General features: G+C 31.4%; 1 protein-coding gene across 1 annotated transcript; it reads left to right on the forward strand.

Annotated features, from left to right (window-relative positions):
• The first annotated feature begins 7,191 nt into the window (after window positions 1–7,191).
• Window positions 7,192–12,874, forward strand: LOC122607778 (branched-chain-amino-acid aminotransferase 2, chloroplastic-like). Its single transcript, XM_043780816.1, has 10 exons — window positions 7,192–7,301; window positions 9,540–9,595; window positions 9,811–9,979; window positions 10,058–10,234; window positions 10,865–10,996; window positions 11,106–11,204; window positions 11,935–12,051; window positions 12,146–12,241; window positions 12,358–12,470; window positions 12,590–12,874. The coding sequence occupies exons 1-10, from the start codon at window positions 7,248–7,250 to the stop codon at window positions 12,711–12,713; spliced, it is 1,137 nt and encodes a 378-aa protein (XP_043636751.1). The 5' UTR covers window positions 7,192–7,247; the 3' UTR covers window positions 12,714–12,874.
• Window positions 12,875–17,944: the final 5,070 nt, after the last annotated feature.

Raw genomic sequence — 17,944 nt, forward strand, 5'->3', positions numbered from 1 at the left:
GCGGGTTGGCCTCCGAATATACTAGGGGTAGCGCTCAGGAGACTCGGCGGTCGCGCCTGGTAGAGGAGAAACGTACTCCTCCCTCGGGTCAGAGTAGTAAGGTACATCCTGACCACCACCCACATTGGCTTGTGAGAATACCCCGTGGTCTAGCGTCCGGGTCAATGTTGAAGAGGCGGCGTTTAACTGAAAAATAACTTGATTCAGCCAGTCGATCTTCTGTCGAAGATATACAAAATGCTCATTCTCCGCAATGTTATGTGCATAACCCGGGGCAGTAAGTCGGTTGATTGTGGCTTCGTAAGCCGCTTTGTTCTCAGAAACGCCCTGAATGACGTTATTGACATCTAAGAGGTGCTTGGAGTCATGATTTAGGTGAGTTTGGATAGCCATTTTACAATCACGAAGGTCCATTATAGTGAGTTTGGTTGAAAGGAAATTGTGGATGAAATGGAAATTGGGTGAAAATGAAAGTTGTGGTGTAATTTTTGAAAGAAGAATGGGGTTTTATGGGTGAAAAGGTAGAAAAGTGGGTAATTTTTTTTTTTTTAAACTATCAGATCTAGCCGTTTGGGGGGGGGGGGGACCCACTCCATGCCAACGTTCAAATTTGATGCCCAAAGCTTTTAGCCGATCGGCTTACTAACCCAAATAACTACCCGATCGGGCCTTAGCCGAACTCTTCCCGAACGCAAGGAGTGGTGTAACCGATCGGGTTCAATATACCCGATGCCTTACCCAATTCCACTCCTTCCTATCTAACTGAATTATAACTACAATATGTGTGTTCTTGCTTCGTTGGATATTAAAATAAATCATATTAGATGTGGGGTTAGCAACGAACTCCACTAAAGCGGGTTGGCCTCTGAATATCTTCTAAATTCATTATGTAGACTCGGAGGTGGGCTGTTTTTTAAGATCTCGGATTCGAGTCTTAGGGATCTCATCTCAAAGTATTTTTTATGAGAACGGATTGATGAGCAAATCGTTGGTTAAAACCGACTCCAACACGTCTTAATCGAAAGTAACTTAAAAAAAAGATGTAAGATTAGCCATTGGGGTGATAGCCCATCGGTTAGGAAGGTTTTACTTCGTGGTTTCTTCCATGGAGTCAATGGTTTAAATCTTAACATATGCAAATATGATGAGAGGTTTTACCAACTGTATACTCATCAACACATGAAAGAACGAACTTTTTAGGGCATTGCTAGGATTCATACCCGATATACGCACCAAAGTTGAAGGTGTTAACTATTTATCTGTTTTGTCGTTAAAAAAAAGTATGATGTGAGGTGGTTGGTTGGTAATTTGCGACGAGCGTACCTTGTTTTCCTTTTTTATCTTTTCTTTTTTTGGATATTAATTATTTATCTATAAATGGCAAAACTATCTCAATATAATATTTTTATTATATACTATCTAATCAACCGGGTTCAACCCGGATATTGTAATTAAAATTTTAAAACAAAAAAAAATGTATGTATTTTTAAAACCAATAAGAATGTAAAAGAATGTATGTAATTAAAATTTAAAAACCAAAAACTAAATCGACTGACACAATGATACCTAAAATAAGAGTACTTATTGTGTTAACAAAATATAAAAAACATTTCATACTGCCTAATTGGATGTCACTGTGGTGTCTCGAATGTTATTAACTCGCTGTTCAAAAAAGAACATTTCGTAATTTAGAAAATTTTAAACATTTCTTTGTTTCAAATAAAAGATTAAGAATTTTAATAAGCATTAAGTGAGTTTTTTTTTAAAAAAAAATATGACATCATAAATGAAAGAAATTTTTAAAAAAAATATGTAATCTTGACATATCATAATGTACTTAAAAGTACTTTTAAAAAAACAATCATTCTTTATTATATATAAAGATTTTATTTATAACTCAAATTAAATTATGTTAGAAATTTTAAATTATCTATGTTCATCATTATATAGAAAACGTAACGATTTCTTATGTCCATTAACGAATAATTAAGGGTAAAAACTTTGACAATATATTGTCAAACGTTTGATCATGATTGGTGAAATCTTTATTTTGATCACTGAATCATATAACAGTAGTATAGTACCTCTTTTTTTAATGGTGAATTTCGCTGGAAACTTCATGTCGCGATTCGACAACAAGAGGTCTAACATATGTTGTTTTAGTCGGGTTCACGTTAGAGAGCTATCTCGAAGTAGAATGTCTTTTTCAAATACCCGATGGGGGAAAACCCCCTTACTAATTCACCCGAAGGCACGGCGATTAATAGGGGTAAACCCTGCCCCTTCAGACTTAAACCTAGGTATATCCAAACCAAGCCCTCATAAAGGAAATTAATTTTTATGTCTTCCTCAAAGCTTGAACTTAAGACCTCATACAAAAGGAGATGGTCTTACAACCATTAAGCTAAAACTCAAAAGGCAACAACAATAATCCTATAAAAATCAAGATATGGGAAAAGTGCATTGTAAGTAGTCATAATTTTATTAGAATAAATGATAAATCCCCCTAATCAATTATCCTAATATATCCACTTGTTAACACATGTAATCCACTAATTCTCTTTCCTAATCTCACCCCCTGATTTTCCACGTGTCACAATCCTATTAATCAAGGTTGGAGATCTCGGACTCGACTCGGCAAGGGGGGAGTCAGAAGTTTTTGGAGAATCAGACTCAACTCTGGAGAACTCAAATTGAAATTTTATATGGAAACATAAGTATTTTTGAAATTATATGTAATAAAACTTTAAAAATATATTCCAATCTTCAAATTTAAACATAATTGTTTAAAAACATTAACATAATAATTCAAACTTGAAAATTAAACGTTAGATTAGTTGATAAGATCATGCTTCATCATCATCTTGCCCGCATCAAAGTTGGAGAACCCATGACTCTGACTCGACTCGGCGAGGTTGGGATACAGGAGTTTATTTTATAAACTCGGCTGATTTGGAGGAGTTTTACAACCTTGCTATTAATTAAGAGGATTTGTAGGCTAATAATTTAGGAAGATTGATCATTACCTTTTATTATAACATAAAAAGACTACTTCTATGATTTAAGAAGATTAGATTTTACTATTTAATTGGGTGAAAACAAGTTCGTTTTGGGAAGGACTTTTACACGCATGATCGAGAACTTGTATGGTATCCGGATGTTGACACTAGGATCTTCGTTTGATCTAATACTACCTATAAAATGGCCTAACTTAGTAAATAAACAAATGAGCTAACTGAAACATGTTGTCATGTTGATGTATATCACTATGATTGTATTACTTTAATTATAAGCAGGCTGGATAATTTAGAGTGTTATTCTTGAGAGTTTACAAGTGGTGTAACCGAACAGTGCCTCCAAATTAACACATTTTAAATTAATGATTAGAACACGTTTTTTTGTTTTTTATGTTTTGTTCAAAATAAAAAGAGTTAATTACTGAAATGGTACCTCACGTTTGTGTAATATTATTGGTTTCATACATTTCCTTTCGAAATTACGTTGATCATACCCAACGTATGCAAATCTCCACTCGGACCATACTGGAGGGTAACGCCGTCAGCTGGCCGTTAAAACCTCTCCCACGTGACTTGCACAGTTGCACGTGAGGGGTAAATATGTAATATCGTGTTTCCTAATTACTGAAATGGTACATAACGTTTGCACGATATTGCTGGTTTCATACCTATATGTTTCTTAATTACTTAAATGGTACCTAATGTTTAGTTATTAATTAATTAATTTTTTTTATTTTTTTTATTTGTTTTATTTTTCTTTTATAAAACTTCTCCAAAACTTGTTACAATTTAATGAAAAATAGTCAGAATACACTTATAATCCATTAAAAAATAATACCAAATAGCTATTTCATAACAAAATATAAGTTTTAAAGTTCACGAATAACCAAAAATAACAATAAAGTATCATAAAACAATTTTTTAAAAATTTGCGAGGAAATATTTTTTTTGGAAAAATTCCAGAAATACCGCAATGGTAATACCAGAAATACAAGTCTGTATTTACTGCGACACGAAGCTTAAAGCAATGTTTTAAATACCCGTAAATACCGGCTGATATTTCTGGTATTCCTGAGTATTTTTGGTATTACCGTTGCGGTATTTCCAAATTTTTTAAAAACGAATTTGTTTTTTAAAATTATTTTTGTGATACTTTATTACTATTTTTGGTTATTCGTGAATTTTAAACTTATATTTTGTTATGAAATAACTATTTGATATTATTTTTTAGTGGATTATAGGTGCATTTTGACTATTTTCATTAAATTATAACAAGTTTTGGAAAATTTTTATAAAAGAAAAATAAAACAAATTAAAAAAAATATAAAATGATTAATAACTAAACATTATGTACCATTTAAGTAATTAAGAAAAATATAGGTATGAAACCAGCAATATCATGCAAACATTAGGTACCATTTCAGTAATTAGGAAACGCGATATTACATATTTACCCCTCACGTGCAAGTCACGTGGGGGAGGTTTTAACGGCCAGCTGACGGCGTTAGCCTCCAGTATGATCCGAGTGGAGATTTGCATACGTTGGGTATGATCAGCGTAATTTCGAAAGGAAAGGTATAAAACCAGTAATATGGTGCAAACATGAGGTACCATTTCAGTAATTAACTCAAATAAAAATGAAAACAAATAGTAGTCTCCATAACCAAGCACATCTTAAAAGTTTTTTATTTAAGCTATGTTTAAAGCTTATCTCTATATTAAATAAAACAAAATTTTGATTACATCATTATTTTTTCAAAACACCTTACATGACAACTCTAAATTTTATTTAAAATTTTTTTTTTAATTAAATAAATTATGACATCATTATAACATTAGATTAATTACTAAATTTATTATATTTTTTAAATTCTTACCATATTAGTTTTTTTTTTGAACGGCAAATTTGGGCTCAGCGGCATGCCTCTTTATATACCCAACTCCAATTCCAAATGAAACCTATTATGGGAAAACCCTTGTCTCCATTTCTGAGAGCATTTTTGCTCACACCAGGATTTGAACCCAAAACCTCTTAGTCTTAGGCTCCACCATGTACCAATTCTTACCATATTAGTTAATAAATATCTTTATAAATATTCTTAAATTACAATAGCATTTTTTTTATTAATATGACAATTGTTTCAAATCATTCATATTTCATGGTTTCATGAATATAGTATGATTATGATTTTGTTTATTTTTTCTTCTCCTTTATCTTCATTATTATGTATATGTACATATAGATGTATATAGTTTAAATATTTCTTTTATTTTATTATATGTTAGATATTAGAGATAGATATTTATTTTGTTAGTGAAAAGGGAAATTCTTCGGAAATGTTTTATTAAAGAGGAATGTGTGTTTATGACGTGAAGGAGATGTATTTGACAATTTTGAAAGTGAACATTAGCGACGCAGCTTTTTTTTAAATTGAATTTCGTTGAAAACTTCGTGTCGTGATTCGATAGTGGAAGGTCTATCATACATTGTCTTAACCGGGTCCATGCTAGAGAGCTCTCTCGAAATAGAAAATGTCTATTTCAATAACCCGTTAAGGGGAACACCCCCTACTAATCTGACCGAAGACACAACGATTAATAGAGGTAAATCATACCCCCTCAGACTTGAACTTGGGTATATAACTAAGTCAAACGCTCATAAAGTGACTTCTTATGTTCTTCCCAAGACTTAAACACAAGACCTTTTGAATGGGGATGATATTTCAACCATTGAGCTAAAGCTCAAGGACATAGAAATTGCTCCTTTTGTCCCGTATTAAGTGTTCCAGTTTGACTTTTTGAGTGTTTTTCCTTTAACTTTGATTGTAAATATTTTTTTTGTTATATAATACTTGATATAACATATATGAATTGATTGAGTTTTAAATATATTTTTTATAAATATAACTTTCATTAACTAATATATAACACAAACAAAGTTATTTATTATTAAAGTCGGAAGAAAAAAAATGAATCAAAAATAGAATAAGTAAATGGGACGGATGGAGTATGTATATATGGTCAACGAGTTAACACGCGTTAATTTTGTTGGTAAACAAAATTCTTAAATTATTTTCTTCAACCTGTCAAGTTAGTAAGTTTTTTTTTTAAAGGTGAATTTCGCTTGAAACTTTGTGTCGTGATTCGACAGCAAGAGGTCTAACATACATTGTTTTAACCGGGTCCGCGTTATAGAGTTCCCTCGAAGTAGAAATGCCTATTTGAAATACCCAATGGAGGGAAAATCCCCTACTAATCCGCCCGAAGACACGACCATTAATAGGGGTAAACCCTGCCGCCTCAGAATTGAACCTGAGTATACCCAAGCCAAGCCTTCATAAAAGGACTACCTATATCTCAAAATTGGTGGAATAAAGAATCGAACCTGAGACCTATAAGTCACCACGGGAACTCCAAACCACTACACCAACTCATCATTAATTCAAGTTAGTAAGTTATTCACATTTATTTTTCATATTATCTATATCTATACTTCTATACTATACGAGCATAATACCCACACGTTGCGACGAAATTTTGTTTTAAGAATGAGATAGATTCAGGGGTAGTTTAGTCCAACTGTAGAGATGGGTATAGAAAGATGTATTAAGGCCGGTGAGGGGCATTTTAGACTTTTCAGGTTCTTAATGACTTAAAGCTAATTTGCTTTATATGGGAGTATAGATAATAAAGAAATTAGCCTCATGTTAAAAATTATATTGAGTGAAATGACTAAAATACCTTTAATGAGTATATAACACTATTAGTCATTTTTCTTTTAAAATATCCACATTAACCCTTTACATCATTTACTTTTATATCAATTATCTAACATCATTTGACGCCGCCACTAATACCAACAACCATCCCCCACCATCACACCTAACCGCCACAAAAACCGCTGCATTGTGCGGGTAATAATTGGTAAAATGATCATTGTCTCAATCAAAAAGCTGCTACTGTACTATTTTGATTTTTGAACCAAGTAAAATTTAAGGAACCGTGCATTTTCTCAATAGCTTCTGAAAAATACAGTACTAATTAATATTAATACTCCGTAATAAACATGGGATCCCAATAAACATAAACCATAGTCAACACTTCATACATGTACGTTCTATAAAATACCAACCAACCCCCTCTTCATATATCCTCCTCTCATATCTTCATTAATTCGGTCTTCCTCCTCTTTATTTCCACAACTGTTTTCCGGTTTTTCAAATATCAAGCATGATTCGACACAGCCCATATCTTCGTGTTTTAAGTCTGGCTACATTATCAAAGGTCTCATCTTTCTTTACCTAGTTTATTAATTCTTCTCTTTTCAATGAGTGATTGATGATGTTTTTGTTTTTCAATTATGATAGTATAATTAATAGTCAGCCTTATTCAAAAAAAAAAAAAAAGTGTTTTTTATGCACGTTAAATAGCATTTCCTTTTAATGTAAGATGTTGAAGAAGTTAAGAATATATGATACTTGATCTTCATTAAAACTAAAGCTTTTTAATAAATGAAATACATTCAATTTTTTAAGTCAAGGTACATTGTCATTTATTATAGAAAATCTTAAACTTCATGAAAAGGGGGTGTTATTTCTTAATATCTTTTAACCATACATAACGATACATGTTTTATATATTTTTATTTTTATCCTTCCAAAGTTAAAATTAATTTGCTAACAAAAAAAATGTTTATGTATAGTTGGGGCATGCATGTCATATGGTTTATCAAAAGAATATGTTGATTTTGCTCATGTGACATGATATTGGGAAATTTACAGATTTTTAAAGACTCATAACGCTTGGTGTTCTTATGATTATGATATTTATAGCAATATTTTCATGAGAGCACGTGATCAAAACCAAACATTAGTTAGGAAAAAACAAACGAACACATAAAAGGGAAAAATTCCATAAAAGATAACCTATTTATATGAAATTTCTATTAAATATAACCTATTTTGTTTTTGTCTATTCCTAATAAAGGGTATATCGTTAGTTTTTAACAGACGGAGCTCGTTAAGTGCCACGTCATCCGTTTTGATGACGTGACACTTGACTTTGACCGACTCATATATATATATATATACACACCGAAATTTGGCCGGTCAAAGTCAAGTGCCACGTCATCAAAACTGATGACGTGACATCGGTGACGTGGCACTTAACGAGCTCCGTCTATCAAAAACTAATAATATACCCTTTATTAGGAATTTTTTAAAAAATAGGATCATTTAAATAAACGAAAACAATAGGTTACCTTTAATAGGAATTTCATGTAAATAGGTTACCTTTTTATGGAACAAACCCCACATAAAAAGTATCTCAACATTAAGTTCTTCAGGGCTTTAGGCTATGTGGGAAAAGTCCGAACTTTGGCTCTTATATATATATATAACTTAACCAATATTATCGTGGCCGTTTACAGATTTTTTTTCCTGGTCATTCAATGATGTTTATCTAAAAAAAAAAAAAAAGTTCGAACTGAAAAAAATAACAAATTAAAGTTAGTGTTCTTAAAATTTATTTTTAGCAATAATGAAAAATGAATTAGATGGTTAAAACGATCGGAACAAGTACACTAAATAAAAATAGAGCAAGCGGAGATAATTAAACTGATGTATTGCGGGGGGTCTTCGGTCATTTGGAAAGGGTCTGAATTTGAATGCAATCTATGACTTGCAGATTACTATTTATTATAGTAGACCCTCAAAATTTAAAATAGGGACTTATTTAGTTAGAGGGTACCCAATGGTTAGTCCATGGGTTCGTTTGAGGTGGACGGACGAGTCCACACCATTGGGTGGGACTAGTCCTCCACTCGTCCGTCTCACTAGTCTCTGCAGGGACGAGTCTTGTGTGTGTGCGTGTGTGTTTTTTAATTTTTATCCTACATTCAAAAAAGAAGACAAAAAAATTAGTGGGTCCAAGACTAGTTCATGGGGATGAGTGCATTGAGTGTATTTTGGGGGATTAGTCCTTGGAGTGTTTTTTTTGCTGATGTAACGCTGACAGAGACTAGTCTTTGGGGGATGAGTGGTCACCATTGGGTACCCTCTTATGTGTAAGACATTTATTGATATTAGACCACTAGTAATCGAAGCCACGAAACTCGTGACTTGCTCGTTCACGCCTTGACCACGAGCCCTCATCGGGACTTGTAGTTGAGAGTTTGTGGTGTAAGCAAGGAGTTTTTTTTAAAAAGTTTTATTATTTAAAGTAAAAGTTTAGTTAAATGTTATGTCACAGACTAATGGTTGATTAGTGATGACTGACAGTTGATTAGTGATGAGTTGACGATATTGGGTAAGATTTATGGTACACAAGATGTTGGATGGCAATTTAATTTGGATAATTCCAACCTGTCCATAAAGAAGACTTGATTAAAGCTAAAATCAAGATTATTAATCCCAACTTAATTTGGATAATACTTATAAAAAAAATCAATAATGACCTAATATTCATAGTATATTGTTATTCGGATTTTTATGAAAGACTAAAATGTATGTTGTCATTTTATAGGTTGGTACAAGATGCTTGATGGCACAGGCTAGTCAAGCAAATGAACATATAATCAGGTAAATTGTGGTCCAATTTAACGTTTATAACATTTATATTTACAGATTAATTAACAAAGCTAGGGGCTAGAGAGTGTTCAACAACCTCTTACAATTATTAGAACTTGTGTGAATTTTTATCCAAAAGGTTAAATGAACATGATAATAACAATCATCGATTGATCATGTAAAGTTGTGTAACAAATAGTAACGTTATATTTTAGCTTGGTTTACAGAAATGAAGAATACGCTGATCTTGATTGGAATAATTTGGGATTTGGCCTTACACGAACCGATTACATGTACGTAGCTAAATGCACAAACGACGACAGTTTTGAGGGTCATTTGAGGGATTATGGTAACATTGAATTAAGCCCGGCTGCTGGAGTCCTAAACTATGGCCAGGTAACACTGTCTCAAACTTTCCACTATCATGTGAATTTAATTGATATGATGATAATCACTGAAGTACAATTCGTATAGGGAATTCTTGAAGGTACAAAAGCGTTTAGAAGAGACGATGGCGGGATTTTACTATTTCGACCAGACCAAAATGCAATTCGGATGCAAATTGGAGCCGAGAGAATGTGCATGCCATCCCCAACCGTACAAGAATTTGTAGATGCCATGAAACAAACTGCCTTGGCTAACAAACGTTGGGTATTTCTCTTTTCTCTTTTTCTTTTATCGAAATGAAAGACTTGACTATATAATATTTGAGGAATGATTAGGTAAAACATGCAATACTTATCTTAGGTAAAACAATGGGGTATGTAAATTTCAGAGGGAGGTTATGTAAAATTCAGGAGGCTAATGTATGTTTATTAAATTCAAAGGTTTAATTTATAATTTTTTTAAAAATGACAGTACCTAAGCTTAGGTTAAGTCTGCAGTACGGATCATTTTCTCATAATAATTACATCAATATCAAATGAGACTTGATTAATCCACAATTTTTAGATTGACGGGTCATTCCAAACGGGTAATGATTATTACACAAAACATTTTTGTCATACACAAAATGCGTTTACATCATACAAGTGATACAACTATACACTACAATCTTGAAATGCATATATTTTGTGTAGAGATCACTTAGCCCTTTGGTCTAGGAGAGAAATGAAGATAGAGACATATGATATAAAACTTCTCCATATTATTTTGTGGTCCTTTTTTGTATTGATTTCAAAATCATCCGACTCATACACTGTCCTTTTATGTAAGTTTTATCCATAATTTATAACCAAATCTCAATTGATTTGTTTCTGTCTTTTTTTTTTTTTTTGATAGATTCCACCTCTAGGGATGGGATCACTTTACATTAGGCCTTTGCTCATCGGCAGTGGACCTACATTGGGTGTATCTCCTGCTCCAGAGTACACATTTTTAGTATATGCCTGTCCTGTTGGCAATTATTTTAAGGTTTCATTGATCTTTTTGTTTTAAGCTTGACTTAAATTTAGTTTTTCTTTGCCATATTAATTAATTAATGAATTATAGTAGTGATGTGATGTCGATTGAGATATTGTAGGGCGGTATGCAGCCATTGAACTTATACGTTGAAGATGAGTTTCATCGTGCAACTCGTGGTGGAGTAGGATGTGTTAAAAGCATCACGAATTATGCCCCGGTAAAGCCATAGAACTTGGTTGATGTGATGAATATAATTATGAATTTAGCTACTAGCAAAAGGAAAGACTCCATTACATCATCAATGACATCATACTACAATAATACATATAAAAATATAGGGTAATGATCGATTTGTAAGGACTATGTCTGTTGACGCAGAGGTCATAAGTTATATCCTTGACATAAACCCCGTGGTGGCCATACAGAGTTTATACTACTGCAACCAAAAACAAAATTATTGATAGTTTAGCATATATATATATACACACACATTACATCATCAATGACATCATACTACAATAATATATATAAAAATATAGGGTAATGATCGATTTGTAAGGACTATGTCTGTTAACGAAGAGGTCTTAAGTTCTATCCTTGACATAAACCCCGTGGTGGCCATACAGAGTTAATACTACTGCAACCAAAAACAAAATTATTGATAGTTTAGCATATATATATATATATATATAGTGAAAAATTATTTTGAGAACCCTTTTTTTGCGAGAACCTTTGAGGACTTTTCAAATCAAGCTTAACCGATGATTATTCTCTATATGAAAATTGTTTTTTGATTGTTTTCTGAATAACTTATGTGTAATTTTGAAGTTTATAATTATTTGGAGGCATGTATTATCATCCGTTATACAATTATGTGGAGATTTGGATTTTTGATCACATATGCACGAATATTGCTATGATTACATGTGATCGACATGGATACATAGGTATTAAAAGCAATATCAAAAGCAAAGGGACAAGGATTCACAGATGTTGTGTACCTTGATTCGATCCACAAGAAATACATTGAGGAAGCTAGTTCTTCAAACATTTTCCTAGTGAAGGTACTTTTTGGTAATTAATTTCCTTATTGAAACCAAAATGCTAGCTATATTCATCCTAGACTTGTGTATTTGATTTTTGTTAATTTATATATAGGGGAACGTTATTGCAACTCCTGCTACAATGGGTACTATTCTTGAAGGGATCACAAGAAAGAGTATTATCGATATAGCACGCGACTTAGGATACAAGGCACGTAAACTATCTTGTTACTCTAAGCGGGGATTATCAATCGGATCTCATAAGTACGTTTGAAGGGATTTTTTTTATAAAGGTCGATAAAATTATATATGTTCTAACTCTTATAGGTCGAGGAACGTTCTATTGCGGTAGAAGAGTTAATGGAAGCCGATGAAGTTTTCACAACCGGAACAGCCGTTAGTGTTGCCACTGTTGGTAGCATAACATACCAGAATCAAAGGTAAGAAAGAAAATGTAGTCAAGATGTTCCCATATTGTGTTTTGGTTTTTTAATTAGCTTTTTTAAACTACATAAAATGATTTTTAACCTTACAATTGTTGGCATTTTTTTTTTTATAGAGTGGAGTATAAAACTGGTGATGGGCTAGTGAGTCGCAAATTATACGAGACGCTATTAGGGATTCAAGTTGGAAAGATTGAAGACAAATACAATTGGGTTATTGACATTGATCCAAAATCTTAAGAGTTTTAACTGTATTATTTGTTAAATGGAAGCCATATCAATAATTGAATGAAAGGATAAGCAGATAATTCTTAAACGGTATGTCATTGAAATGGACTAAACATTAACTAACACCCAATTAGTGAAATATTTTTAATAATATTTTGAGGTAATTTTTTTCATTGTGGATTGTTAGTTATTGTTAAATGTGATTTAATAATAATAATAATGATAATGTATCATTTTTAAATGAAAAAATTGTTTTCAGTAAGCTATTGTTAAACATGGTTCTAAGATATCGGTAGGACGCATGATTGATAAACGTTCAACCCGCATAATAGCCGGACAACAGACAGGTATTTCTTCTTTTCAGATTCTCGGCAGACAGGTATGATTTCCTAAACATTTCTCATTTTCCGTCTTGCACTCCTTTGTGGCCGGAGGTCCCTATGGAAGCAGTCTTTCTACCTTTGTGTAGAGGTAAGACTGTCTACAGCTTACCTCCCCCATACCCCGCACAGAGATTGGGTCATGTTGTTGTTGTTGTATAAATTAGCTTCAAAAATTGTTTACCACTTCATATGCTCCACAAGCATTAATCCTACATCTCTTAGAGGGTACCCAATGGTGATCGACCACTAATCCCCCGAGGACTAGTCCATATCAGCGTCACATCAGCAAAAAACACTCCAAGGACTAATCCCCCCGAAATACACCCAATGAACTCATCCCTCAATGACTAGTCTTAGACCCACCAATTATGTAATTTCTACGTTTTATCTACACTTTACACTATTAACCCTTTATTATAATATAATACTAATAATAATAATAATAATTCACAATAATAAAGTGCATAAAAAATCTTTACCCGACATCTCACACACCAAATTCAACCAATTAACTAAAATGAACCTTTCCATATTCCCATCCATATTCATTGTCCCCACTTCCAAACCTCATCTTCTTCTTCTTCGCGTGATGATTCCGACCGCCAGAGAAAACCCCCTCCAACTTTCAGACTTGTAAAACACACACACCCACACATATATATCATCTATTTATGTATTTATTATATACTAGGTTATACCCGGGCGTTGCCCCAATCTATTTTATTTCTCACTGATTTCTTGTAAGTTATATTATATACAACAAAAACAATCATATAGAACTCAATGACAAAGCTACACAAAGGCCAAATGTGGTTATAGCATAAAAAATTTTATATTTTTAGTACTATTTTTATATATTAATGTAATTCAAATCTAATTAACCTCGCACGAAAACATATATAATCCTAACTCAATTTAAGTTACTTTTATATACTTGTTAGGATCTTCTTAACTATTCGGTCACCCGAGACTTAAAATTATGGTTTCGCCACTAATAAAACTTGAATAAAGAGAAACATCTTTTATTATACTAAATCATAGTTGATCTAATAATTTATCGACCAATTAGAGCTCTTGATTTCTTAAAGTTGACTTTTCTTTTCACTTTTTTGTTTTCCCCAATAATAATTTTAATATAATAAATAAATGATAATAGCTAATATATGTATCCAATAAAATAATAGCTAACATTTATCTAATAGAATAATATATATCCAACTGAATAATAACTAATATATACCAAATATTATATTCTATCATATAAACATAAAATTAATTAATCCAAAATAATAAAACTTAATGTGAGTATATTAAGATTTTAAGGGTAATTGTACTATTATTTTTTTATTGAAGTGTTTTTTTAGTAATTGCCATGACGCATATAAAAAATAAAGCATGTAAAAATATAATTCGTTATAGGAAAAATATATAACATTGTCATACTCTAATTGAAATATTTAAGATATCTTTCATCTAATTATATAATATTATTTCTTGTGTAAAATAAGAATATAATACACCATGTGTAACAATAAAGCAAATACAATGATAGTGACTTATTTTGAGTTTTTAATGTTCGAATATCGCTAAGTATGTCATAAGTTACAACTTTGATAGACATATTATATTTTGTAATACTCAAATATCGCTAAGCATGGCCATGTCACAGTAAACAATTTCGATGAACATATTTTTATCAAATATTTCAATATAAAACTCAAAATGTTGATATATAGATCTTTTTTTTATTACTCATAATAGTATATTAAATTTTAAACTATAATAAATTAACATCTAATATTGATAACATCATATTCATGTGTATTAGACACGGGTTTAAAATCTAATAATTATCTATATATATATCTAACATGATTATACATACACATGCGTTACATGAACTAATCATTTATAATAGATGACGATGGAAAATCAATATATATATATATACACTACTTTATTATATATTAAAAACACATTGAATTTATTACTATCAAATCTACAATACACACGATTAAAAAAAATTAAGTTTACATGATAAAATCAATCATTTTTGTGGTAGTCACTTAAATTTATCAAAAATATATAAATGATTTGATGCAAATAACAAAAAGAAAAAAGGTTTAAAAGCCAATAAAGTTGGTTGCTCGTTGGTAAGGTCTTAATAACTATTTGGGATATATTCGAAAGTCTTGTGTTTTGATCATAGGCATTCGTAATAAATCAGAACTAAGACTAAGATAATTTGTCGTTAAAAAAATATGATCTAAAAGTAAACATTTGAATACTATTATTTTCTATGAAATTAAAATTATTATAACAATTTAAATACTTAGTTTACATGAAAAACTATAATACATTCTTATTTGTTGTGTTCGTCTTTTATAAATGGTTAGAGTTTTGACAATAATGAAGGTTAGATTAACTGGTTATGTTATTTCCTGATTTACCTTAAGTCATGGGTTTGACTCTACAAAATGACATATTTAAAAGGCTTTTCATTTGAATTACCTGTCATAAAACAATGAAAATATACGTTAAGAAACACAAAGATTTAAGATTTAAAAGTTTTGTTAAAAATAAATTTTTTGTCGTCTAATGTAGTAATTGATTTTTTCAAAAGCTAGATATTCTTTTTTGAAAACTTTCTAAAATAATAAATATAAACATATAAATAAATATAAATATATATATATGGGGGAAGGGAATATGAGGCTGTTAGGCACTTAAGTTGGGTGAAAAACCTCTCACATACCTTTTTTTAAACCATAAAAATCATGGGGCCCAAACATTTATTCAAAATATTAAAAAATTGGTATGTGAGGGGTTTTTCACCCAAGTTGAGTGCATAACAGCCTCATACTCACTTTTCCCTATATATATATATATATATAAAAGTATATGCAGACGGAAAAATGTATATAAGGAAAAAAGTCATCAATTGGACTTTAGATTGATATCACATATCTTTATAGTTAAATGTATATATATTATGAACCATATGTTTGAATCAATAAACTAAATAATTTATAGTTAACATTAATTATATAAAGAAAAAAGTCATCAATTGGGCTTTAATCTAATTGGCAAGAGCACTTAGCGTTTAACTCATTCACGTAATCCTCACGTGGAAGCTGACGTGTCACTCTGATTAATATGGTGATGCCACGTAAGAAAGGGCTAAGGTGGCGGGCTCAGAGAGTGCCACGTGAGCACTTTTTGATAGTCTTTTATGTATATATATATATATATTAGGGTTTTTACCCGCACGATGAGTGGATGTTGAATTGATTTTTTAAAACCTACAATATTGTTATTGATAATCAATAAAATATAAAGCGAGCAACATTTAAAAACCAAAAAAAAAAAAACTTAATTGAACATATTTAGAAACCTAATGGTGTTGCATCTAACTTGGATCAGGAGAATTAGTTTAAGCAAGGTTGACGGTATCTTGTGGCTACGTATATTCTCTCAACATCATATTTGATTAGGAATAACTATAATCATAACCCATGAATGTCTTTATTAAAAACAATTACTACCCGTGAAGGAAACAAAACTGTATAATCCGTAACATTAATAAACCGAACATTCATGAAAAGACTGAACCTGACAAAAATAAGGGTATATCGAGAAGAGTTATATACCGATTCACATATATATAATAACTCACTTTTCATAAAACTTTGGAGCCTGTTTCATTATCAAAAGATCAAAACACATATACACACTATGAATCAACTAAAACTAAGAAAATAAAACCTAAAGAATAATAAATATATTTCAGAATCACTAAATAAAACTTATAGATTTAATTTTATTGTTTAGAACGATGAAAAAAAATATGTGATTTGATATTAGAGTGGATATTGGTGAGACGTTTGGATTTGTGATATCATCTATGTAGTTTGAAATATTAAAATTCCTATAATAAAAAATTTGATAATATATAACTTGATGGATGCAATGATTTTGTTTTCTCTATACGGTTTTTTATTTCCATGTAAGGGATTTGATTCCTTAATTTTACATATATATAGTTTGTATTTAATAATTAATGGTCAAATATTGTTAAAAAAATATGGAAATGCCATGTAAGATGAATCCTATGTGACAATCTTTGAAGATAGTTTTGGAATATATAGATATATAGATAGAGATAGAGATTATCTCAGAAAAAAAAACACGCAATTACAACTCGTCCCTCCAGGGACGAAAGCACCAGACGAGCAAGGCGGACGAACAAGGGACGAGTCCCACCCAACGGTGTGGACTTGTCTGGGGATGTCGAACGAGCGCAAGAACGAGCCCACTGGACACCCTCTTATACACTACAGATTTTGTAGTTCCTTTACAAAACATTTATAATTACACATGTCAAGAGATTTGTATGTAAATGATTTAGTAAATAGATGATTTTCCAATCGGAAAGATTGGTACATCTATAAAAAAAAAAATATCATGCTCAAAAAGATATTCGCTTTAAGTTTCATGAAGAAGCAGTGGGTGAAAATTAAATCTTTTGGGGTCAAGTGTCTTAAATTCTGTGGCATCCATCAGTGTATTTTCAGTTCATTTGACAGAGGTTATTTGTTAAAACTGGTTTCGATTTTTTTTTTTTTTTTTTTTTAATTTTAACTTGTGTACTATAGACATATGTTTGATTTTGTATAGTGCGATTATGTAGAGCAGAATCCCTTAATTATGGTTGGTGGCGATCTAATTATTCTGGATTCGAGTTGCTTTGTCTTATTGCCTTATTGGGCCTATTTGTAGTCCTGGACTCTTGGTCTACATTCTATGGAAACTTGCTAATAGCCCACTTGGGTTTGATGTAATTTGAAAGATGCGCTGTTA

Source organism: Erigeron canadensis, chromosome 7 (assembly GCF_010389155.1).
Source record: "Erigeron canadensis isolate Cc75 chromosome 7, C_canadensis_v1, whole genome shotgun sequence".
Classification (NCBI taxonomy): Eukaryota; Viridiplantae; Streptophyta; class Magnoliopsida; order Asterales; family Asteraceae; genus Erigeron; species Erigeron canadensis.

Bases quoted from the DNA above. Each gene is read 5' to 3' on its own strand.
- LOC122607778 (XM_043780816.1), top strand. From the start codon at position 7,248: ATGATTCGACACAGCCCATATCTTCGTGTTTTAAGTCTGGCTACATTA. The intron at 10,997-11,105 runs GTTTCATTGATC...GAGATATTGTAG, and splicing joins CTGTTGGCAATTATTTTAAG to GGCGGTATGCAGCCATTGAA. The intron at 12,242-12,357 runs GCACGTAAACTA...TAACTCTTATAG, and splicing joins CACGCGACTTAGGATACAAG to GTCGAGGAACGTTCTATTGC.